The sequence below is a fragment of the Schistocerca gregaria genome, chromosome 6 (genome assembly GCF_023897955.1).
Source record: "Schistocerca gregaria isolate iqSchGreg1 chromosome 6, iqSchGreg1.2, whole genome shotgun sequence".
NCBI classification, from domain to species: Eukaryota; Metazoa; Arthropoda; class Insecta; order Orthoptera; family Acrididae; genus Schistocerca; species Schistocerca gregaria.
The window spans coordinates 268823378-268851021 of record NC_064925.1 but is presented as its reverse complement, the minus strand read 5'-3'; the positions used below and the strand labels follow the sequence as shown (position 1 = coordinate 268851021).

At 41.5% G+C, this 27644-nt stretch overlaps 1 protein-coding gene across 1 annotated transcript in view; it reads right to left on the bottom strand.

The window, feature by feature from the left end:
* Window positions 1-208: 208 nt before the first annotated feature.
* The window catches only part of LOC126278823 (odorant receptor Or2-like), an 87315-nt gene continuing 59879 nt past the window's right edge, over window positions 209-27644 (bottom strand). Inside the window, exons 5-7 of the mRNA XM_049979098.1 lie at window positions 18885-18989; window positions 4169-4330; window positions 209-265 (exon numbers count right to left, since the gene is read on the bottom strand). Of these exons, the coding sequence (XP_049835055.1) occupies window positions 209-265; window positions 4169-4330; window positions 18885-18989 (324 nt within the window). The remainder of the gene's footprint in view (window positions 266-4168; window positions 4331-18884; window positions 18990-27644) is intronic.

Sequence of the window (27644 nt, the reverse complement as noted above, 5' to 3'; positions counted from 1 at the left end):
CTACAGTTAAGCGGTAGAAGCCCTGTGCCGCTATGTGCAATCTTTAATCTTTTACAAATAACATGACAGACACAACGCATTAGTGGTTAGTAACAGTTGTTTCAGTAAATCTTCAATATTGCTTCTAGTACAGTCGTATTCAAATTACCGCTTTTTATCACAGACGTATAAAGCAGATGACAATGACGAGGAGAGAATCAAGTCATTTCTATTCTTCTTTGAAGTTCCGCAGAATAGCGCAGAATGAGTAAGACATGTTCAGAATCTGTAAATAGAAAATAAAATATTACGACATATGCTAGGAAAATACACGATAAAATTTCTACTTCGACTAAAAATTGGAGCTTATCGCTTCTAAATGAAAACGTCTTTCAAGTCGTACATTTGTTACGTGACAGTCACAGTTTTGCACGGAATAAGTTGATTTTAAAAAATAACTTTAACAACTGGGCACGAAAATCATAGTGCAAATACGATGTATTGAATCGAAACAAAGAATACCACAACCAGGCTATCATACAAGCATTCCAGAAGATAAAACAGACAGTTAAAGACAGTGGAACATTATATAAATTTCTACATCAATCCTTACATCTCCTGACATTCATCTGCATCGTATAATGTTGAATTAACATGTTGTTGTTGTTGTTGTCTTCAGTCCTGAGACTGGTTTGATGCAGCTCTCCATCCTCCTCTATCCTGTGCAAGCTTCTTAGCTTCTTCATCTCCCAATACGTACTGCAGCGAACATCCTTCTGAATCTGCTTAGTGTATTCATCTCTTGGTCTCCCTCTACGATTTTTACCCTCCACGCTGCCCTCCAATTCTAAATTTGTAATCCTTTGATGCCTCAGGACATATCCTACCAACCGATCCCTTCTTCTAGTCAAGTTGTGCCACAAACTTCTCTTCTCCCCAATCCTATTCAATACCTCCTCATCAGTTACGTGATCTATGCACCTTATCTTCAGCATTCTTCTGTAGCACCACATTTCGAAAGCTTCTATTCTCTTCTTGTCAAAACTAGTAATCGTCCCTGTTTCACTTCCATACATGGCTACACTCCATACAAATACTTTAAGAAACGACTTCCTGACACTTAAATCTATATTCGATGTTAACAAATTTAATCGTCTTCAGAAACGCTTTCCTTGCCATTGCCAGTCTACATTTTATATCCTCTCTACTTCCACCATCACCAGTTATTTTACTTCCTAAATAGCAAAACTCCTTTACTACTTTAAGTGTCTCATTTGCTAATCAAATTCCCTCAGCATCACCCGATTTAATTTGACTACCTTCCATTATCCTCGTTTTGCTTTCGTTGATGTTCATCTTATATCCTCCTTTCAAGACACTGTCCATTCCGTTCAACTGCTCTTCCAGGTCCTTTGCTGTCTCTGACAGAATTACAATGTCATCGGTGAACCTCAAAGTTTTTACTTCTTCTCCGTGAATTTTAATACCTACTCCGAATTTTTCTTTTGTTTCCTTTACTGCTTGCTCAATATACAGATTGAATAACATCGGGGAGAGGCTACAACCCTGTCTCACTCCCTTCCCAACAACTGTTTCCCTTTCATGTCCCTCGACTCTTACAACTGCCATATGGTTTCTGTACAAATTGTAAATAGCCCTTCGCTCCCTGTATTTTATCCCTGCCACCTTCAGAATTTGAAAGAGAGTATTCCAGTCAACATTGTCAAAAGCTTTCTCCAAATCCACAAATGCTAGAAACGTAGGTTTCCCATTTCTTAATCTTTCTTCTAAAATACGTCGTAAGGTCAGTATTGCCTCACGTGTTCCAACATTTCTACGGAATCCAAACTGATCCTCCCCAAGGTCCGCATCTACCAGTTTTTCCATTCGTCTGTAAAGAATTCGTGTTAGTATTTTGCAGCTGTGACTTATTAAACTGATAGTTCGGTAATTTTCACATCTGCCTGCAAAATACTATCGCAAATTCTTTACAGACGAATGGAAAAACTGGTAGAAACAGACCTCGGAGAAGATCAGTTTGGATTCCGTAGAAATATGGGAACACGTGAGGCAATACTAACCCTCCGACTTATCTTAGAAGCTACATTAAGAAAAGGCAAACCTACGTTTTTAGCATTTGTAGACTAAGAGAAAGCGTTTGAGAACGTTGACTGGAATACTCTCTTTCAAATTCTGAAGGTGGCAGGGGTAAACTACAGGGAGCGAAAGGCTATTTACAATTTGTACAGAAACCAAATGGCAGTTACAAGAGTCGAGGGGCATGAAAGGAAAGCAGGGGTAAGGAAGAGAGTGAGACAGGGTTGTAGCCTCTCCCCGATGTTATTCAGTCTGTATATTGAGCAAGCAGTAAACGAAACAAAAGAAAAATTCGGAGTAGGTATTAAAATCAGTGGAGAAGAAATAAAAACTTTAAAGTTCGCCGATGACATTGTAATTCTGTCAGAGACGGCAAAGGCTCTTGGAAGAGCAGTGAATAGAATTGACAGTATCTTGAAAGGAGGATATAAGATGAACATCAACAAAAGCAAAACGAGGATAATGGAATGTAGTCGAATTAAGTCGGGTGATGCTCAGGGAATTAGAATCGGAAATGAGACACTTAAAGTAGTATAGGAGGTTTGCTATTTGGGGAGCAAAATAACTGATGATGGTCGAAGTAGAGAGGATATAAAATGTACACTGGCAATGGCAAGGAAAGCGTTACTGAAGAAGAGAAATTTGTTAACATCGAGCATAGATTTAAGTGTCAGGAAGTCGTTTCTGAAAGTACTTGTTTGGAGTGTAGCCATGTATGGAAGTGAGACGTGGACGATAAATAGTTTGGATAAGAAGAGAATAGAAGCTTTCGAAATGTGGTGCTACAGAAGAATGCTGAAGATTAGATGGGTAGATCACATAACTAATGAGGAGGTATTGAATAGGATTGGGGAGAAGAGGCGTTTGTGGCACAACTTGACTAGAAGAAGAGATCGGTTGGTAGGACATGTTGTGATGCATCAAGGGATCACCAATTTAGTATTGGAGGGCAGCGTGGACGGTACAAATCGTAGAGGGAGACCAAGAGATGAATACACTAAAAAGATTCAGAAGGATGTTAGCTGCAGTACGTATTGGGAGATGAAGAAGCTTGCAGAGGATAGAGTAGGATGGAGAGCTGCATCAAACCAGTCGCAGGACTGCAGACCACAACAGCAACATTCGAATAATGAGTGAACGAACTTTGTGTTGTGGTAAAGTGTATGATACAATCTTCAATGTGAAACGCTATAAGAAAGCCAATTTACATAGCATAGGGATTTATTGTCAAAATTTCGAGAGCGCGTGTTGCTTCCATCGATTTAAATCGCGTATAGTGACTACAAGGACAAAGAAAAGAATTTCTGCAATGTATTGAGAATTAAGGCCTTTATTTCCTCCCCCCCCCCCCCCCCTCCTCCTCAGTCTATCTTACGCCACATTCTGAAATAGGGCGCCCCGTATATCAGCGAGAGCCCCTAACTTCCCGCAAGTCCATTCGCCCTCTCTTTTGAGCGCCCCCACTGAAAATCCTCAAAATGCAATTAATTTTTTGTCTTCCTGCCTGAATAGGCAGACAGATTACGGCAGCTAACATTATCGAACGTACAGTAGCCTACTTACTTACCACACAAAAATTAATGATATGCGAGCGCAGCCATTGGTAACACCTAGTATACCAAATCAAGACGGTTGTGTTATGTCTGGTTGATAGTGGTTATCCTTTTTGATAACTGTACGAACTATGTAGTCTGAAGGTTATTTACGCTCATCTCCTTGAGTTTTTACCGGTTTAGTGTCATCATATTTACAAAAAGTTCATTTTCCTGAAACGCGCACGGATTTTCTCGATGTTCTCAGCGTACTTGCTACAGTTATATCTTCAGTCTGCAGAAATACATCATAGATGTTTGAGACTTGGTCTCTGGACCCATACAATTTCATTTGTATAAGAAGAGCTTGGGTGCTGGTCTGCCAGTCTTGTTATTCTCCAATTCCTTTGTCGTGTCCTGATTCGGTTCTCCATATCTTGAGTTGAATAATGTTCTTGATTATTACAGGGCGACGGAGCATCCTAGTATCAAAGTACATACGTAACAAAATAATCCGAAATAGCAGAAAGTACAGTTGAAGATAAAAGAAAGCCAATCACCGCGACAAAGGACTCCCTGGAGAGTGGGAAGAAGCCAGCGGCGGTGACGTGCAGAGGGCGTTGCGCGCGCAGCATGAGAAGCAGCAACGACCTCTTAGTGGAGATGGGGCACCCCTCAAGTGACGTCACGGAATGGTAAGCTGCAACGCTCACTTCCTGGCTCTGCAAGACATTACATAAACTTACTGAAAAGAGGAAATACCTCTGCCAGAAGCCTAGTCAAGAGCTAAAGGGTAAACTCATGTGTGAAATGTTAGACGTAAGTCAAATTATCCAAAATTTGTGGCACACAGTAATTTCAGTTTAAATGTTTGTGTTGTTATTGTATAAAATACTAATAACAGTTGAAAAAATTGTATGGAAAAGTGCAGGCACTTCAAGATTTGAATTGTTATAATAATACTACTTCTTTATACATGGTTTTGGAATAGATGTACAAATATTAATGACATTATCTGATGATTAATCAGGTACAACACCTGGATGAAATTACCCACACTGGTATGTTAAAACTGAATAAAAAAGTAATACCCGCATGAAAGAGATTTTCATCCATGTAAGTTGAAATGAATTACATAGTGGAAACTTATCCTATAGATACACACTCAAGGGCCAAAGAAACTGGTACACCTGCCTAATATCATGTAGGTCGCCGCGAGCACGCAGAAGTGCCTCACCACGATGTGGCATGGACTAGACTAATGTCTGAAGTAGCGCTGGAGGGAACTGATACCACGAATCCTGCAGGGCTGTCAATAAATCAGGAAGAGTACGAGAGGGTGGAGATCTCTTCTGAACAGCACGTTGCAAGGCGTCTCAGGCACGCTGACTAACGTTCATGTCTGGGGAGTTTGGTGGCCAGCGGAAGTGTTTAAACTCAGAAGAGTGTTCCTGGAGCCACTCTGTAACGATTCTGAACGTTTGGGATTTCGCATTGTCCTGATGGAACTGACAAGGCCGTCAGGATGCACAATGGACATGAATGGATGTAGGTGATCAGACATGATGCTTACATATTTGTCACCTGTCAGAGTCGTATGTAAACTTATCAGGGTTCCCATATCACTCCAACTGCACACGCCCCACACCATTACAGAGTCTCCACCAGCTTGAACAGTCCCCTGCTGACATGCAGGGTCCATGCATTTATGAGCTTGTCTCCAGTCTCCATACCCGTACACGTCCATCTGCTCGATACAATTTGAAACGAGACTCGTCCGACCAGGCAACATATCTCCAGTCATCAAGAGTCCAATGTGGGTGGGGACGAGCCCAGTCGAGGAGTAAAGCTTTGAGTCGTGCAGCCATCAAGGGTACACGATTGGGCCTTCGGCTCCGAAAGCCCAGACCGATGATGTTCCGTTGAATGGTTCGCACGCTGACACTTTTTGATGGCTCAGTACTGAAATATGCAGCAATCTGCGGAAGGGTTGCACTTCTGCCAAACGATTCTCTTCAGTCGTCGTTAGTCCTGTTCTTGCAGGATCTTTCTCAGGCCGCAGCGATGTCTGAGATTTGATGTTTTACAGGATTCCTGATATTCATGGTACACTCGTCAAATTGTCGTACAGGAAAATCCCCACTTCATCGTTACGCCGGAGACACTGTGCTCCATCGCTCTTACGTCAGCTATAACGCCACCTACAATCTCACTTAAGTCCTGATAACCGGCCATCGTAGGAGCGGTAACCGATCCAACAACTGTGCCAGACACTTCTTGTCTTATATACGCGTTGCCAACCGCAGCGCCGTATTCTGCCTGTTTCATGTCTGTGTATTTGAATACGATTGCCTATACCAGTTTCTTTGGCGCTTCCGTGTACATTCAAGGAACAAAACTAAACAGCCTTGATATAACTAAAAAAGTGGACCACTATCAAAGTGAACGAAAGAATAGCGTAATATGTGACAGCCGAGATACTCTTTAGTAAACAAAGTAACTGGGTTTTCTGAGACAACAGTCAGTTTGTAGTGGGCATGTGTTGGATTCACAGATTTTATGCTAAAGGCCTGAAATACTCGTTGTATATTCAACTAAGTCAGACTAAAGGAATGGGAAGACGCGCAGTGCTCAGTGTGTCTGAAATCCACACTATTCGTCCTAACAAAGCTTGCATGCTATCCTACATCGCCCATATGAATGGGCCTATGCCACTGACGATAAAAATAGAAACTATTTACATGTATTCAGTCTTGTGACTGCTTTAATATTACTTTATTTCTGCCTACCCTGTTTCCAGCTACACGTTACAGCTCAGTGAAACGAAAAATTACTGTTAAGAACTTAACTAAGATAAAAATTATTTGTTCTCCAGTATAATCTGTCAGCACATATTATATTAGTAAAATTATTTGTGTGTTCCATGAAACGTAAGTACAAGCAATCATTATGATGTAGAAAGAGCCAGTCTTACTATTACACAATTATAGCACACTTTGTCAGAGAAAAATGTGATAACATGTTGACCATTTACAAGTTCACCCATATACAGGGTGTTTCAAAAATGACCGGTATATTTGAAACGGCAATACAAACTAAACGAGCAGCGATAGAAATACACCGTTTGTTGCAATATGCTTGGGACAACAGTACATTTTCAGGCGGACAAACTTTCGAAATTACAGTAGTTACAATTTTCAACAACAGATGGCGCTGCGGTCTGGGAAACTCTATAGATATTTTCCACATATCCACCATGCGCAGCAATAATATGGCGTAGTCACTGAATGAAATTACCCGAAATCTTTGACAACGTGTCTGGCGGAATGGCTTCACATGCAGATGAGATGTACTGCTTCAGCTGTTCAATTGTTTCTGGATTCTGGCGGTACACCTGGTCTTTCAAGTGTCCCCACAGAAAGAAGTCACAGGGGTTCATGTCTGGCGAATAGGGAGGCCAATCCACGCCTCCTCCTGTATGTTTCGGATAGCCCAAAGCAATCACACGATCATCGAAATATTCATTCAGGAAATTAAAGACGTCGGACATGCGATGTGGCTGGGCACCATCTTGCATAAACCACGATGTGTTCGCAGTATTGTCTAAGGCAGTTTGTACCGCCACAAATTCACGAAGAATGTCCAGATAGCGTGATGCAGTAATCGTTTCGGATCTGAAAAATGGGCCAATGATTCCTTTGGAAGAAATGGCGGCCCAGACCAGTACTTTTTGAGGATGCAGGGACGATGGGACTGCAACATGGGGCTTTTCGGTTCCTCATATGCGCCAGTTCTATTTATTGACGAAGCCATCCAGGTAAAAATAAGCTTCATCAGTAAACCAAATGCTGCCCACATGCATATCGCCGTCATCAATCCTGTGCACTATATCGTTAGCGAATGTCTCTCATGCAGCAATGGTAGCGGCGCTGAGGGGTTGCCGCGTTTGAATTTTGTATGGATAGAGGTGTAAACTCTGGCGCATGAGACGATACGTGGACCTTGGCGTCATTTGGACCGCAGCTGCAACACCGCGAACGCAAACCCGCTGCACTAGCTGCGCGTTGCCCTCTGTGGTTGCCGTATGCGGTCGCCCTACCTTTCCAGCACGTTCATCCGTCACGTTCCCAGTCCATTGAAATTATTCAAGCAGATCCTTTATTGTATCGCTCTGCGGTCCTTTGGTTACATTAAACCTCCGTTGAAAACTTCGTCTTGTTGCAACAACACTGTGTTCTAGGTGGTGGAATTCCAACACCAGAAAAATCCTCTGTTCTAAGGAATAAACCATGTTGTCCACAGCACACTTGCACGTTGTGAACGGCACACGCTTACAGCAGAAAGACGACGTACAGAATGGCGCACCCACAGACTGCGTTGTCTTCTATATCTTTCACATCAGTTGCTGCGCCATCTGTTGTTGAAAATTGTAACTACTGTAATTTCGAAAGTTTGTCCGCCTGAAAATGTACTGTTGTCCCAAGCATATTGCAACAAACGGTGTATTTCTATCGCTGCTCGTTTAGTTTTTATTGCCGTTTCAAATATACCGGTCATTTTTGAAACACCCTATATATATATATATATATATATATATATATATATATATATATATATATATATATATATATATAAAATGATGGGAAAAGAATCGCAATATCAAAAAAATGTTTAGTGTAGAATAATGAAATTTCGGGAATATCTTTGTCTAGGTAACATATTTAAGTGATTAACACTACAAGAGCACACGTTAATACAAGCGTGTGATAAGCCATTGCAAATATGAAATGCTAGTACATTGATAACTGATGTAACCGCCAGCGTGTTGAATGCAAAAAATGGTTCAAATGGCTCTGAGCACTATGAGACTTAACATATGAGGTAATCAGTCCCCTAGAACGTAGAACCACTTCAATCTAACTAATCTAAGGACATCACACAAATCCATGCGGGAGGCAGGATTCGAACCTGCGACAGTATCTGTCGCGCAGTTCCAGACTGAAGTGCCTAGAACCGCTCAGTTACAACGGCCGGCTATCGAATGCAAGCACGCAAAAGTGCGTGCATTGTGTTGTACAGGTTACAGATGTCAGTTTGTGGGATGGAACTCCAAGTCTGTTGCATTTGGTTAGTCAATAAAGGGATTTTTGATGCTGGTTGTGAATGACGTTGGAGATGTCGTCTGATGATGTACCATATGTACTCGATTGGATACAGATTGGTTATCAAGCAGGCCAAGACAGTATATCGATACCGTGTACAGCAATCTCTGTTACAACAGCGGTATGTGGGCGAGCGTTTTTCCTGTCGGAAAACACCCCTTGATATGTTTTTCATGAATGGCAGCGCAATAGATCTAATCACCAGAATTAAGTAAAAATCTGAATTGAGGGTGTGTGTTATAACCATGAGAGTGCTCCTCCTGTCACTGAAATGACACCCTAGATCATAACTCCAGGAATGGATCCAGTGTGTCTGGCACACAGACAGGTTGTTTGTTGTTCCTTACCTGGCCTCCTCCTAACAAACACATGACCATCACTGGCTCCGAGGCAGAAACAGCTTTCATCAGAAGGTGATCACCTGCCCTCCAATGAATTCGAAAACTGTGTAGGTTTGGGGTCAGTGGAACGCTACAGGGCAGGGCGTCTGGCTCTGAGCTGTCGTTGAAGTAAACGATTTGTAACAGTTAGTTGTACCACTGTGGTGCCAACTGTTGGTCAAATTGTTACCGCAGATGCCGTACGATGCCCTACAGCCATACACCGAACAGCAACCATGTACAGTGGCTACATTCCCGCCAAGTCTTTCTGCAGTATCACAGAAGGAATATCTGGCTTCTCGTAGCCCTATTACACGACGACGTTCAAACTCAATGAGGTTTTGATAACGGAGTCTTTGCCGCCTTAAGGGCATTCTTGATTAACACTAATTCATCACGTCCACTCTCAAAAGTACTACCGCTCTCGACCTTTGTAGTGTCTATTTAAGGGAAACCTGATTTGCATCCTCTTAGAGGCTACTCTACCGGCTCTGTTATGTGACTGGCGCGAAATCTGAATAGAGATCATCTTTGAGACGTAAAACCACGCCTACCTACTTCCTTTTATGTCGCACAACTCTTTTCTGCTGCGATTTCCGTTACGAACTTCTAGGGCTTGTAGAGAGGAGTGACAATATAATATTGGGAATAGGTACGCATGTTCGGAAACTTCACGTGCAGACATCTGTAAATGTATGTACTATGCAGAGTACTTCCGTGATGATCCAACCAACTTTCTAGGGTGGTGGAGAAGGATAAATATATCGATTTGAGGTAAGGATCCCTATACCGGAAACGAACAAGTTACACGTATTAAGCGTAAACCGTTCTCATACCTCTAACAGTGGAATACACTAATCGGTACTGTTGTTAATATTGTAGGCTACGCAACTTTCAGAGGTAGTAGTATGGACCAGACAAGGAAAATATGTTCAGCAAACATGGGCTCTAAACTGCATATCTTAAGACATTGAGAGATTGTTCATCTTCGCTACTGTGCAACATGACTCCTCTATTGATCAAGTGCTGTTAAGGTTTGCGTTTCAGGGCCCATGTTTATCGAACACTTTTTCTTGTTTTGGTCCATACTACTACCTCTGAAAGTTACCTACCCTACAACAACAGTACCGGTACATGTATTCCACTGTCACAGGTCTGAGAATGGTTTTCGATTATAACTTTCAACTCGTTCGTTTCCCTTACAGGAACACTTACCTCAAATTGATACATTTATTCTCTCTATCGTCCTAAAAAATCTGTAACTATATCGAGGAATCAGCTTCAACTTACAGATAAAGTAAGATTCACAGATGGCATTGTAAATTGCCACGACACATATATGTTGGCAGCTGCAAATTCTCGAGCAATTATGGACGTGAAATATTAGGATTGGATCAGTATCAGTGTATGGGCAGGAATCATAGTTGACAGATCCATAGAGCCATATACTTCAATAAACATATTAACCTGGTGCTATGTATCGCAGAGAGACAACGACTGTAGCTCGTACGCAATGAGACAATATCCCATTTTCTACGAATCGTACTACAGTGCCTCATTGCAACGTTTCATGGGCGATGGTTTGGTTCAGAAGGTCCAGTAACATGGTCTCCCCGTTCACTGGACGTGTTTTAAATTATTTTATTTGCGCTACTAGCTTCAGACACCATCCATTTTCAAGTGCATCTGAAAGCCATGCAACACACCACGAACGATACAAAAAGATAGCAAAACCATGAAAGTCACATAAGTACATTGGATGTAGCCTTAAACAAAGGTAACAATTACCTATAGCAATTGATGTAGACAAATCGCTGTCAATTTGTTAAAAAATCTTGCCCCATACATATTTGCTACACACAGCGCAGTCGTCAGTGGTCATCTTCTAAAATGTATGCATGAGATGCAAAGTGCTTTCAAGAACTATAACTGGAACTATAAATGGGAAAAGAGCAGACAACCCTCACATACCACAATCGACTTACGATGGGCAGTGATGTTATAATGTGTTAACTATGATGAGATTTTATGCAATAGAAATGGTATGTATCTGTACCAGTACCCCACAACATTAATGGATTTCAATGTTTCTAATGATGGTGCTTCATGACATGTTGTACAGTTCGAAACTCTTTGTCATCTTTGTTTTCTTTCATGACCATCCACTCATAATCAAAATACTGGAACCGTAGACATTTTATACCATAGGCGTTTTTACAGACACTTTCGTTCTGTCTTTTTAAACACGTAGTTGAACTATTTTCTTTAATATCCAGTCAGAATCTCTCACTTGAAACGTTTCCAGTTTCTTTAACAGCTTAACAATAACATCAGTTGAGTACCATACAGCTCTAACTTTGGATGGCATTAAACTTACATTCTCTGCATTTAGGTACATTTCTTTTAATTCACTTTCCTTGGGCAAGAGAAAGTTGCAGACTAGTGAAAAATTGCTTTTCAGAGGTTCGTTAAGTTGACACACTTTCTTCTCAAAGATGTAAACCGAAGCTTTCAGGAGGCATCTATGTCCGCTAAATCCAACACAATTAACCATCACACCTGCATATATTCAACTTTTAAATGCACATTCAGCACAAACCCATTCCAGATGATTGGTTAGAGTTGATTTAAAGTGCTTTAGAGGCGATTCACCCATTAATGTAAACTTTATGCAAAATAGAGAGTGTGAAAGAATTACTAAACTTGCTCTCAAAATGTTTTCCCACTATTTTTGCAAGACGCTTAACTAACTCAGGTTCAGTGCTCTTTCACCCTTTTTACAAGACACTGCGCTTCTACAAAAATACCTGTGTAAACATTTTCAGCCTACTGAGACTTGTCCATAGCTCTTTGGCCTTTTAACCACTGCTCTGATAGGGTATTAGATGAGAGCCTCTGCTCTTTACCCTCCAACAGTTTCATAATCTACATCACTGAATCAGAAAAAGGAGGATCCCTGAGCTACAGCAAGTAATCAGTAGGTGAAAAATGTAACATTGTTAATAGTAATGTATGTTAGGATCACATTTTTAGGACACTTGCTTGTGTACTCCAATAAGAAATCATTGAATGATGCCTATGATGGCTTGGCATCAATAATTTGCGACGAGAGGCTGCCACACTTTTATTAGCTTTTTTTCCTTCTATTTCAGGAATTACTAACTTGTTCTGACAAGTTGCAGTTTGTTCCGACAAGCAAAAATCAATTACGTAACAAGTTCAGAGTTGCCAATGCCAGCAAGACAATGCTTGTTTCAGCAAGCAAAAGTAATCAGTCAGCAAGTCACATTTTACCGACTCAACAAAAATTCATCTGTCCTGACACAGGATTAGCACATCTGAGCAATCTATAAGCGTGTTACATTTTGCTGAGCCAATTCAAATGTTACACGGCAGAAGCCTTCATCTCATCATCTGTGAGCTGACGAAACTCCGAAAAAAGAGTATCTGTGAATTACGGCAAGTGATCAGTATGTGAAAAATGTGACAGTATTAATAGTACTGTACGTTAAACCCACATTTTTTGGACAGTTGCTTGTGTACTCCAAGAAGAAACCATTTAACAATGTCTATAATGGCTTGGAATCAACTGTTTGTCATGAGTGGTTGCTGTGTTTTTATTACCTACTTTCTAAACTGTGTCAGCAGTTACTGACTTGTTCTGACAAGCCATCAGTCAGTATGCTTTGGTAGCCAGGCCACCGGAACCAGCCACAGGAAACGCCTGAGTCAGCAAAATCGTACCAGTGTGTGGGACCCGAGGATCACCTCCTCTCATCTACACTCTGTCTGTTTCAGATTTGTATATTTGTATTCATCAATAAAGTAATCTATCAACTGCTTGGCTGCCGTTGCCTCCCACTCCATCGCCAACCTCCAGCAGAGAACCACTCAGCCACTCCTATCCTGCAGTAATATCCTGGTCCAAAAGGAATGAATCTGAAGTATTAGATTTATCTCGCAGGACTATTTATCATCTCCTACTCATGGCTCTAGCTTGTGCTGTCACACAGTGAAGGCTGCATGTCACTTTATCTCCATACATCATTACGTTACAATAAGATTGTACAAATTGCTCTACACATCATAATACTATAGCAAACTTGTAACAAAATGGGCTGGACATTGGTGACTAAGCAAGCTTTTGCTGAGAAGTCTTAAATATTCCAGGAGGTGATGGTACAGACAATCACGTATTTAAAATATTGTAACATGCATAATAAGCTTTATTGGTGCTTTAAGCTGACACAAAGGGTTATGTTTTCATTTTATTTTCCTTCCTTAAGCCAAAAGAGATATTTTCAGTTTTCATTTATTACCAAGTCCTCATCAGTTTAATTTACTGATTTATCAATGTTTTATGCTGGCTGTTTAGTCTAGACTTGCGATCATCAGCTATTAGTTTGCTACTTGCAGATTGTGACTGCACGCAAGTATCATCTATTCTGCTTCCAGTACCCATCTAGCTTGTCTATAGCAGTAGTTACATAATTTTTTGCTACTTCACGACTGCAGGCAAGTATCATCTATTCTCCTCCTAGTACCCATCTAACTTCTCTGCACCAGTAGTTGAGTAATTTTTATTAGTTTCCAGTCTGAGAACTCTCTCATACAATCAGTTTCACACTGTGAATATTTTTAATTACATATCGGATTTAAGAGTTATATCTAGTCAACTGTAGCCTACAGTTCTAATGTAGGACAGACATGTTTACATGATAAGTGTCTCTCTGATCCTCTTCATCTGACTACAATATATGGTTATGTAATGAAGTTAATTTTTTCTATAATTAATTTCATACTTTTCTAGTATAAGATATGGAACCACGAAGTGTATGGAAAATGAAGACTTTACTCATGTCACGACTGATATTGACATGCATATATTTCTCAAATACATTTTTCTGTTATTGGTTTTTTTTTTGTTATTGGTGTCTGAAATGGTGCATTAAATCTGAAATACCTGTACTTAAAGATACTGACAGTACTGTAGTATTTCCATGTCTAAAATCTCTGTTAAAATATGTAAAGATACCAACAGTACAATATTTCCACATTTGTGATAAGGTGGCCTCAAGAATTTAAAGACGTCAGTGCTACTCATGTAGTATAAGAAACCCTGAAAAACACACGACGAATGCTTCAAATGAAGCCAACAGACATATGACGCAATGCAGCTCAAGTGACATCTGGTGAGGGGCCACGAGGCGAGGTAAGACACGCAGCACATTGCCGGTTCTATAACCTCTTCTGCAGACAAGCGAGCAGCTTACTGTATAGAAATTGTGTGACATGTCAATTTCATAACACCGCAGAGATGAGTGCAGTATTGAATCCAAATGAGAGGATGACATGTGGAACACCTACAATAAGAGCTACAAATGTACGATAAATTGGAAAATGGAACGTGCTGAAGCAGCATTTTATTTCTTGTTGAGGTAGACTACAGGTAAAATTTGATACCAGTTCTATGAGAAACTGATCTAAAGACCTGCATTTCACATAAATTTGTACCATTTAGGACACCTCGTAACCACACATCACTAATCATGTTGTAGATAACTTGCTTACAGATCCATTACGGCCATATACCTCCGTTCGCAACCGTTGTCGCTATGAAGTCTGGTACTTCCTGTGTGTATATAAGATACATTTACAAAACATGTTATCAACAAGTAACACTGAAATTTGCAAAGTGCCGCCTCTGACAATGCTATCAAGATATGATACCCCAGCTGATATTGGTTACTTACGAGGTGTATCTTCTGACTGCGCTAGTAAATAAACAGATAAATAACGAAAATATGGAACACTTCCTTCATTTTCAGCAACTGTTACGTAGTTAATAATGTCAGAAGCTCCGTAAGGCTTTTCATGGACGAAGCTACTATCTATAGGAAGGTAGAAACACCAGGAGAATGTAGCGAAATACAAGAAAAAGTGCAGAGGATCGACAAGTGGTCTAACGACTGTTACTTGACCGTGAGCTAAATCAATGGAATTATGTTAAAGGTTGCGAGTCACAGGAAACAATTACAGCCGTAAAATATTTGTGCGTAATATAAGGTGGGATGATCACACAAAATTAACTGTAGAGAAGTCAGATTCATTGGAAATATATTAAGCAAACTTAATTCATCCACTTAAAAAGCAGCTTATAAAATAAGAGTTCGAAAAAATTTTGAGTATTGCTTGTTAGTGTGGGAAGATCAAGCAGGCAGTGTTAACAGAAAAGACAGAGATGAACAATCGGAGAGCAGAGCACTTCATCAAGGGATCTTTTAGTTGGTGTGATAACATTATGCAGATGCTTAACAAACTGTAGTGTCACATGGTACGAGAGAGACACTGAGGGTCATGGAGAGGTGTCAAGAAAATTATTACTTCATCCTTCATACAACCCGTGTAATGGCCAAAATAAGAACATCAAAGAAATCAGAGTACTGTAAGAATCTTGGCGACATTCTCTCTTCACACGTGCCACTCACAAATGAAACAGGAGAGACGGGGGATGTCATTGATACCTGAAGTAGATCAACAACATGCCCTTAAGTGGGTGTGATAAACTGAATTCCCCATTTCTGCCTGACGCAACACGTCAATTACATACATAAACGAGAAAGCACTTCCCAGATGCTATGCAAGCAATAATTTTCCAATCACAAATCGATTTCAGAACTCTGAAGTTATAGTTAGATTACAACTGAATGTCACAATCACAGCAGTATTTTTCTGTAACATGGGGTGGTTTGCTATAACTTTGCTTAACATGAGACAATTCGTTACGATTGCGCTATAACTGCGGACAATTTTTTTACAATTATACTGTAACATAGGCAATTTGTTCCAGTTTTTCTGTACCATATGGGACACTTCGTTACATTTTACTGCAAGATACCGACGGTTTATTAGTATTTCATTTGCAACTTATTTGTAAAATTGTAATGTATGGAGGATGAATTTAGTAGCCATCTCGATTTTGATAAATAATAAAAACGATATTTTGGTTCTGTAAATCAGATTATGGCATACACACTGTCTGCTTGTGGTGTACAACTCAGTTTTAAGGAGTAGTAGTAACACCCAACGTCAAGTTATGGGTACATGCACTGTCCGTTCCTGTGGCGCTAAATTGGTGTAAATGTTTTGTGTGTGTGGGGAGTGTGTGTGTGTGTGTGTGTGTGTGTGTGTGTGTTTGTGTTTGTGTGTGTGTGTGTGTGTGTGTGTGTGTGTGTCTGTGTCTGTGTGTGTCAGTGTGTTTTCTGTGTCTTACTGAAGATGTAGAATTTTTGCTGGTTTTTGTTGTTTTGCTGATATAATAGTTTATCAGGTTATTGCTGACATATAATCCTGCCCCTGCATCTATGCAACATGCACATATGATATTAAGCTGTCTAGGCCAGTGCCCACCTATAATGTAGCTAGGGTTCAAAATCTATCAACCTTCACCATAAGCCCCAGAGCTACATGAATGAGGTACTTTGTAAACCGTCAAATCACTGTCAAAATTCGTATTGGATTTATTTTATTGGAGCTGTAGTAAAGCACTAAACATCAGGAACTGCTATTCAGGTAGCTAAGTTTGTGTAGAGTGTACATATTGTATTTTTCTTCTTTTTTTTAGATTAAGCAACTCTCAACCCGCTCGAAATAACGGTAGCTGTAGAATATCCAGCAGTATAAGATACAAAGAAATCCCGCCTCCCTCTTTCCCACAGACGATGGTACTAAACTGTCAGTAATTAGCTGCCGAAGCTTTCACAACAAACTGATAGAGTTTGAAGCATTCCTAAAAATTCAACAGAGGCTGTATAACAATAGGTACAGAGAGTTGGTTAAAACCCAAAATTGATAGCGGGAAGATGTTTGGAGAAAAGGAGAGCATATATCGAAAGGAAAGGCTAATGAGAAACAGAACGAGAGCATTAGTCACATTAGATGTGAAATTCAAATCTACTGCGAGAGACGTTAAATCTGCTTTTGGGGCTGTTTCAGCATAGCTCAGTACCAAATATTGACGTAAACTTATAATTGGATTTTCTGTCGGGGACCATGGTCATCCCGAGCTGTACCCGAAAAGACTTTGTTCATCCAATAATCCATTAGGATAATTACAATTTTTATATTGGTGGACATAACCAGATATCCAGCAAAATAATACTAAATGGCTTCTCTGGAATAGATAGTTCGGTAGCCCACTCATTACTTTGAGGATGTCCATATCGAATCTGGTATCAGTGACCATGTGGCATATGGAGCAAGAATAATTAACAAACTATACAGGGCAACTAACGCAAGTAAAAAGAGTTATTGGTTCAGAAAACTAGATAACGAGTCGGTAGTGACACATCTCAATCAGAACGTGATATATTTACCGAGCGGGGTGGCGCAGTGGTTAGACACTGGACTCGCATTCGGGAGGACGACGGTTCAATCCCGCGTCCGACCATCCTGATTTAGGTTTTCCGTGATTTCCCTAAATCACTCCAGGCACATGCCGGGATGGTTCCTCTGAAAGGGCACGGCCTAATTTCTTCCCCATCCTTTCCTAATCCGATGAGACCGATGACCACGCTGTCTGGTCTCCTTCCCCGAACAACCAACCAACTTGATATATTTAGCTCTGGACAGAGGTTGTAGAAGAACTGTGTAAAACAATAGTTGACCATTTGCTCGATATATATGAACCTAGGAACAGTCCTGGTCCAAGGGACCATTCATGTTTCTTATAACCACCAAAATAAACCTATAAGGTTCAGAGATTACTACGTGATAGGTGTAAAACAAACGACAGGGCTATAGGTAGAAATGGTCGAGTTCGGGTGTGAAGAGGACAATGCCTGAAGCCTTAAGCGACCACAATACTTGAATATTATATCTCTATCAAGTGGCACCAAAGTAAATGTTCAGGCAACCGCGGATGACTCAGCAGCTAGGTTTGTGAGTCGGAAAGAAAAAGCAGAAATGGTGAAGTTCTCTCTCAAATATTCCTTTACAGATGAAAATCCATGAATACTGGTTCAATTTAATGCACGCAGCACTGAAAATATGAGTGAAATAAATATTAGTGGTGTAGAGAAACAGTTGAAATTGCGAGAATTGAGCAACGCTGCACGGCCGATGGGTCTCCATCAGATTCTGCTCTTAATTTGCAGCTGAAGTAGACGCTGTTTTAACCACAGTATACAGTAGATTCCTCAAACAAAAACTGAGCCCAGTAATCAGAACAAAGCACAGTTGGCGCCCATCTATAAGGAGAGTAGCGAAAGTGCTTCACAAAACTACCGTCCAACATCCTTGATGGCAATGTGTCACAGACTCGAAGAACATTTTCTGACCTCAATAATAGTGACATACATTGTGCATAATGACCTATTCCATGATGAGCATCATGGATTCTGATAGCATAGGTCAAGTGAAATCCTACTTCCGCTTTTCTCTGCTGATATCCAGAAATCATAGGTCCAGTATTCTTGACATCCGGAAAATATTTGACTCGGCACCACACTTACGATGCACATCCATATTAATGAGGAATGAAGGTATTCGGTTAGTATAAATATTTTACATGAAAATACCTAGGTACTCGACTTGTCATATTAAGATTTGCTGGCAGCCCGCTTCCGTGAGTACCTGCACTTTTTTCACCCGAGTATATACGCTGCCAGGAAATGCAAAGCATTGTATCTGGTAAGTGAGACCGGAGCGCAGCTGCCAGTCTGTAAACGCCTCACCTCTGTTATGAGGTCGTCACCGAACCAGCAGAAGACGAACAGCTGAGCGAGCATGATGAAGAGGTAGCAGCCGAACTTCCCAGCATCCACTAACTGCTGCGCACGCTGCAAAGAAATCAAAGGCAGAGGTTAAGTGAAAGGGTGGTAAACCAAATAATTACTGCAATGCGAGCAACCAATAACATTGTTGTTTTTTTTCCTCATTTCACAACTCTTCACATACATTATCAATATCAGTTTAATAAGTCACGGCTGCAAAATACTAACGCGAATTCTTTACAGACGGATGGAAAAACTAGTAGAAGCCGACCTCGGGGAAGATCAGTTTAATTTCCGTAGAAATATCGGAACACGTGAGGCAATACTGACCCTACGACTTATCTTAGAAGCTAGGTTAAGGAAAGGCAAACCTACGTTTCTAGCAATTGTAGACTTAGAGAAAGCTTTTAACAATGTTGACTGGAACACTCTCTTTCAAATTCTGAAGGTGGCAGGGGTAAAGTACAGGGAGCGAAGGGCTATTTACAATTTGTACAGAAACCAGATGGCAGTTATAAGAGTCGAAGGACATGAAAGGGAAGCAGTTGTTGGGAAGGGAGTAAGACAGGGTTGTAGCCTCTCCCCAATGTTATTCAATTTGTATATTGAGCAAGCAGTGAAGGAAACTAAAGAAAAATTCGGAGTAGGTATTAAAATCCATGGGGAAGAAATAAAAACTTCGAGGTTTGCCGATGACATTATAATTCTGTCAGAGACAACAAAGGGCTTAGAAGAGCAGTTGAACGGAATGGACAGTGTCTTGAAAGGAGGATATAAGATGAACATCAACAAAAGCAAAACGAGGATAATGGAATGTAGTCGAATTAAGTCGGGTGATGCTCAGGGAATTAGAATCGGAAATGAGACACTTAAAGTAGTATAGGAGGTTTGCTATTTGGGGAGCAAAATAACTGATGATGGTCGAAGTAGAGACGATATAAAATGTAGACTGGCAATAGCAAGGAAAGCGTTTCTGAAGAAGAGAAATTTGTTAACATCGAGTATAGATTTAAGTGTCAGGAAGTCATTTCTGAAAGTATTTGTATGGAGTGTAGCCATGTATGGAAGTGAAACATGGACGATAACTAGTTTGGACAAGAAGACAATAGAAGCTTTCGAAATGTGGTGCTACATAAGAATTCTGAAGATTAGATGGGTAGATCATATAACTAATGAGGAGGTATTGAATAGGATTGAGGAGAAGAGAAGTTTGTGGCACAACCTGACTAGAGGAAGGGATCAGTTAGTAGGACATGTTCTGAGGCATCAAGGCATCACCAATTTAGTATTGGAGGGCTGCTTGGAGGGTAAAAATCGTAGAGGGAGGCCAAGAGATGAATACACTAAACAGATACAGAACGATGTAGGTTGCAGAAGGTACTGGTAGATGAAGAAGCTTGCAAAGAATAGAGTAGCATGGGGAACTGCATCAAACCAGTCTCAGGACTGAAGACCACAACAACAACAACAACAACACTGCGTTCATGAAACACAAGTAATTCTTTATTTCGAATCATACACTCCTGGAAATGGAAAAAAGAACACATTGACACCGGTGTGTCAGACCCACCATACTTGCTCCGGACACTGCGAGAGGGCTGTACAAGTAATGATCACACGCACGGCACAGCGGACACACCAGGAACCGCGGTGTTGGCCGTCGAATGGCGCTAGCTGCGCAGCATTTGTGCACCGCCGCCGTCAGTGTCAGCCAGTTTGCCGTGGCATACGGAGTTCCGTCGCAGTCTTTAACACTGGTAGCATGCCGCGACAGCGTGGACGTGAACCGTATGTGAAGTTGACGGACTTTGAGCGAGGGCGTATAGTGGGCATGTGGGAGGCCGGGTGGACGTACCGCCGAATTGCTCAACACGTGGGGCGTGTTGCTCCTGGGGTATCGGCGAGGACCATTCGCAACCGTCTCCATGAAGCTGGGCTACGGTCCCGCACACCGTTAGGCCGTCTTCCGCTCACGCCCCAACATCGTGCAGCTCGCCTCCAGTGGTGTCGCGGGGGCGTGAATGGAGGGACGAATGGAGACGTGTCGTCTTCAGCGATGAGAGTCGCTTCTGCCTTGGTGCCAATGATGGTCGTATGCGTGTTTGGCGCCGTGCAGGTGAGCGCCACAATCAGGACTGCATACGACCGAGGCACACAGGGCCAACACCCGGCATCATGGTGTGGGGAGCGATCTCCTACACTGGCCGTACACCTCTGGTGATCGTCGAGGGGACACTGAATAGTGCACGGTACATCCAAACCGTCATCGAACCCATCGTTCTACCATTCCTAGACCGGCAAGGGAACTTGCTGTTCCAACAGGACAATGCACGTCCGCATGTATCCCGTGCCACCCAACGTGCTCTAGAAGGTGTAAGTCAACTACCCTGGCCAGCAAGATCTCCGGATCTGTCCCCCATTGAGCATGTTTGGGACTGGATGAAGCGTCGTCTCACGCGGTCTGCACGTCCAGCACGAACGCTGGTCCAACTGAGGTGCCAGGTGGAAATGGCATGGCAAGCCGTTCCACAGGACTACATCCAGCATCTCTACGATCGTCTCCATGGGAGAATAGCAGCCTGCATTGCTGCGAAAGGTGGATGTACACTGTACTAGTGCCGACATTGTGCATGCTGTGTTGCCTGTGTCTATGTGCCTGTGGTTCTGTCAGTGTGATCATGTGATGTATCTGACCCCAAGAATGTGTCAATAAAGTTTCCCCTTCCTGGGACAATGAATTCACGGTGTTCTTATTTCAATTTCCAGGAGTGTATTTACAAACTTCACGGTAATGGACATTTCGAAAGGGCAGACTTCAGTAAGTAAATTAAAGTGTACCGTGTACTTTGTAGTACCCATTTCTTTCCAGGTTACCTACCAAGCCCTGTGCGAATTTCTTTAGAGATAAAAACACAGTCCCAAAAGCTGTGAGTTAGCTTTGAACTGATTTGCTAACTGCTAGTGAACGCTGTGATGAGTCCTTCTCTAACATGATGACGATTTTTTCCGTCCGCATCCAACAAACAGGGTTGTGTTCAACCTCTCTCCAGTCTCCGAGGGTCAGGGGTTCAGCTTGAGGCGTCCGCACGTTCTTGTCACATTGCTCTGTCTCAGCAGACACTATTCGTGCTAACTTACTGCGACCGGGTCCTCGTCCAGTTTCGTCGGAGTGCTGTCGAATGATAAAGAATATTTTTATCAGTAAGGATTCTTCACTCTGCACTCGCCGTGTTACGGAGCAATCCCTCCCATAGCTTACTGCACACCTACTCTGGCGTGAGAAGCAGCTAGTCTGCAACATAGTGTTTGGCTGTCCAGATTTACGACAAACTGTATTGTTCAGATCCATTGCATATCAACAAGAACAGCATATGTACAAGTTTGCAAATGCAGTAATACCCCGACTTATGCCATCCTGTTTTATGTAAATCCGTAGTTACGCGATTCGTCTATTTGAACGCATCGGACCTCTATTCCTCCACTCCACCTACACAGTATGGCTTACGACGGGTTCGGACGTGTTTCGTGCAGAACCGTTTCATCCACGGCGATCGTTTGATTGATAGATACTGTGTCATACAAACGAAGCAGAACTGATTTATTTCCATCAAACTAATATAAGCTTAATAGTATCAAAAATAAAAAATTTCCAATCGACAAAAAAGTGTGATGTACTGAAATCAACAATGTCAGCAGCACTTATAAAACGTAAAGCAAAATCTCTCGAAGCTATGAAAAAAGCTAAGCCTTTGTATTCAAGTATCATCTGCAAAATTGGGGTATTATCGCTCACATGCAAACGATGTTAAATTATGATGTGATAATCAAGTACGGGTGAAAAATTGTCCTGTTGATCGGAACTTGGTGAGCTTTTAAATTAAGCTGATTTTTGAGAGACTGAGAGAAGCTGGGGAAGGGGGGGGGGGGGGGCGGGGCGGCGGTCAAAGATGAAACGTTTGAAGCTAGTAATGGATGGTTTTAGCCGATTCAAAACCCGTTGTAATTGGCCAATGAACGCAGAAAATGGAGACGCTGCAAGAGCTGATAAAGAGATTGCGTAGCTCTGTCCAAAGAAAATCAAGGCAATGATAGAAGAAGGTGCTTATAACAGCCAAACCATATTCAACATAGACGAAACTGGCTTTTTCTGGAGGAAGATACCCAAAAGAACTTTTATTGCGCGTGAAGAGAAAACCTTTCCAGATTTTTAAAGCAACTAAAAATCGATAGACTGTGATGGTTGGCGCGAATGCAGCTGCTGATTGAAAATTAAAACAACACTTAGTTTATAACTCATAAAATCCAGGAGCTTTAAAAGTACATCTAAATCTGGGTTGCCCGTAATTTGGAGGTCATATGCTAAAGATTAGGCGACATCTTCCCTTTTTGAGGACTGGTTTGGTTATCGCTTCAGATCTGAAGTCGAACGTTATTGCCAATTCAAATCCCATTTTAAGTGATGCTATTAGTCGACAACCCATCAGGTCATCCTCCTGTCACTCTAATTAATTTCGTCTAACGTGTGACAGCTGTAATTTTGCCACCGAATACAACCAGCTTGCTTCAACCAATGGGCTAAGGAGTCATTAAAACATTTAATGCTTACTACGTTAAGGCAATCGTTTGCGCTCCTGCATGAAGCTATGAGACAGAAAACGACGAGCTCTTTTTTAGACACTTTTGAAAGCAATTCAATGTATTGGATGCCGTGAGAATTATTGGACGATTTTGCAATGAAATTTCACAAAAATTTTAAATTGCGTGTGGAAAAATCTGTGTCCAATTTTATTCACCACTGGAAACCAGAGGGAATCAGCACCAGATACTGATCAAATTGATACTGTGAGTCTCTTGCGAGACAAATTTACAGGGGGATAGTGATGAGGTTCAAGAACTGGTGGATTCACACAATCAGCAACTGAAAAGCGATGAGCTTATAGAAATGCTTGAGCAAGAGGACAGTATTCAACAATCTAATTTTTAGACTCCTTTCAGTCAGAAGATCAAATGACGGTTGCAAACTTGACAGAAGGCCTCGGTTCAACTGAAAAAAGGAACAAATTTTAGAAAATATAGACTCTAACGAAATGTGCTTTCACGTAACAAAGTGGGGAACAAAGAGTCCATTAGCGCGCTAGGAGGATATTTTGCGTGAGAACAAAAAAAAAGTGTTTGGCTCGTCAAGCGATACAGCAGGAATTTTGGAAATTCGTGGTAAGGTCTTATGGGACCAAACTTCTGAGGTCATCAGTCCTTAAGCTTACATACTACTTAATCTATAACTTACGCTAAGGACATCACAAACACCCATGCCCGAAGGAGGACTCGAACCTCCGACAGGGGCAGCCGCACTGAGATACAGCAGGTAGCAACGTCTCAACAACAGTATAGCAGTATAGCAGGCATGTGATGGAGTGTTGGTTGTCAGTGGATCAGGGTACAGCAGCGCCAGGATAGGAGTGCATGACATGGTATGTGTGGTGTGCGTACTGTAAGACCTTCGGTACTTCTAACGAAGTAGGCGAGTGTCGGCAATATGTCCCGTGGTCTTATCGTGGTGTGTTTATCTTCTGCCGTTAGGTCAGACGATAGAAACGCCACTTGCACGCTTAGAGTAGCAGATTGACGGTGACCAGCTTTAAACAGAACTTGATTAATTTTCACACACATCTATTAAAATAATAAAAAGGATAGACATTACGTAACTTGATTCTGGATGCCGTTTACAATTGACAAACTGAAGTTCCTTTGGTCTTGGTACTTTAATCTTATTCTCACATATCTCTGATACTTGACAAAGTGTCTATACATTTCTCTTCATGGCTATGTACAGGAATAGGTCTGCACATTCGTTATAATACCTCGAGCGTTCAGGTATCACTGCGCGAGTGTGATCCTCGAGGAGAAAAGGTTCTACGTTAGCAGCAATCTCACTGACTGCGTTACATATTAATACGCGGATCGGCGGAAGCAGAATTTGGTCCGTCTCTAAGACAGCGCTATCTCGTAGTGCGGAGACGGACGAGCGCTGCGCCTGAGCTGTTGTACTTAGCGGGGCGCGCTCAAGTGGGAAAATTGTGTACGGGCTGACTATGCGGAACTATGTACACAACAGTATACATTACTTCTAAATTAATAACGAAAGTAAGAAACAAATTTATAAGACGATACATATATTGTCAAAAATGGAGGTGTATATCTGCACTTCATGCTAGCAGGACATCAGTCCTGTTGGGTTGGTTGCACATATTCACACAAAGTGGATGACCGATCAACTTCGAACAGATACTTTGTTAGATGTGATATATGCATGTCCCATCCTTCATCTAATGTCGATGGAATCTGACTCACATATCCAACTGTCATTTCTTCGATACGTTGACTATGTTCATGTACACATCTTTCCTTGGCCAATAAACCCCTGTCTTCGTACTTCCACGGGTGGCTTGTGCACTAAACATGGTTTTGACAAGATGCTTATATACTCTAGTGGGCCCTATGATGGCAACTCAGGTTCTTTTTTCTCCTTTTCAATTCGAATTACAATCTATAAATCGCTTGCTCCTGGGTGAACCCACTACCATTAACATCATTTTCTAGGATGTTTTTGCTGTACCTCTCTCAAGGACTTTTATTATACCTTCCAACATGGCTAACAGAAAAAGAAAGAACATGCTCATGCAGCTGGATTTGTATTGAAACAAGGGGGAGAGCAGGAGTCTTGATCCTTATTGGTCCATGGGGTGTGAGGTGCTACCCACTGACAGTATTATCTATGTGTCAGACATGATCCTGAAAGTCATCTTCATTTTCCAGCAGTGTTATCTCATGTGTCTGGGACACGGGGAGGGCCAAGGTACGTGAGGGAAGTATCTGGCAGTTAAGTTACAAGAACAGTGCTTTCCCACCATTCAACTTGTGGCTATATAGTGGACAGTGGACAGTAACCATGGAAGTGACATGCTGACCTAACACCAAGCTGAGTCAAGAGCAGTCTAACTCTGGACTCACGAGGTGGTCAGTAACGTCTTCTTCTCCATGGTGGCCGGAGAACAGCAACAGACAGCGATGATGAGTGGCCCCATAGAGGCGGTGGCGAAGTGTTGGGTGTCGAGTCCTGGTTGGTCAAACAGCAGTCCTTTGCGGCCCAATCCCCAACTCGCATAATTCTTAAACCTCGTTTCGTTCTGGTCTACACTAATAATGCAGGGAAGTGACTTAGTATATATTTTGTTCCATTGTAAAGTTTTTTTAACTCGGATTTATTAACACATCACGCTCTGTTATTGGTTTAACGGTTTATTTAAATATCGTGCTATGCTATTTGTTCTTAGAATGGATGCACTGCTATCTGGGGAAAATCCGTTAAATTAAAGCGAATAGCATTGGGAGATAGAAGTGCTTAAAGTAGATGTCGTGACGTCTTTATTTTATAATAATTCAGCAATATACTGTAATGTCAGTTTGTCTTACGTAGTATATAATACGATCATATGCAGAAAATGCTACGGTGTTATTTTATTATTGTAACACGCTCACATACTGTAATGTCCAAGTGTGTTAACAGGTCTCTCTGTTTCTCCAGTGGGCTGTAGTTACAAAAATGTTTTAATGACCTGATGGCGAGGAAACAATAACAATTTTATAGAAAATATTATTATTATTTTATTATTATTATTATTATTATTATTATTATTATTACTTAAACTATCACAAATTTACAATCATTTTGAAACAATGAATGCCTTAATTGTTCAAACAACAAAGTCCATCTTGCTCATTGTCATCAGCCGAGAATTCTCACTGGTTTTACCCCACCACTTTTCCAACAATTTCACATGTAACTCTCCAGTCTACATCTACATCTACTTCTCTGTCTACATATATACTTCGCAATCCACCATCCGGTGCGTGACGGAGGGTACCCTATACCACTCCTATTCGTTCCTTTCCTGTTCCACTCGCAAATGCAGCGAGGGAAAAACGACTGTCTTTGTGCCTCCGTATGAGCCCTAGATGGACTGATGACGTAAGGAATGAGGAGGCACAGGCCAACTCGGAGAGGAAAGGAATAAGTGGAAAACACTAGTACGGAGAAGGGACAGGATAATAGGACAAATGTTAAGACATGAGGCAATGACTTCCATGGTACTGGAGGGAAAGGTAGAGGGCAAAATCTGTAGAGGAAGACAGAGATTGGAATACATCCAGCACATAATTCGTGGCGGGCCGCATGAAACCAGTCAGCAGACTGATGACCGAAAAAGAAAAAAAAAAGGGACCCCTAATATCTCGAGGACTTTACACGCAATGTATGTTGGCAGCAGTAGAATCATTCCGCAGGCACCTTCAAATGCCGGTTCACTAAATTGCTTTGTTTGTCGACAACTATTCTCGATTAGTGGGAAGGTAGTGAGGAGAAACCTCAGTCATCAGCATTATGCTCATCATGTCCCGGCAACATGTCTTTAATCACTTTAAGTTCTCCAACCCTTAACGTAGACATGCGACTCTTGGGGAATAACTGCACGTATACCATTCAGCGCATTCTCCAACGGCATACTGGATGAACTCAGACAATGATGATGGTGACTTTTCATTAATCATTCTGGGAAGGTGACATCTAACTCTTAGTCGAGTGTTGTCCACTGTAGAATAAAATTATCAGACATGACCATGCTATTTAAAGCACGATCCAGCATCTAAAATGCGACTTGATTC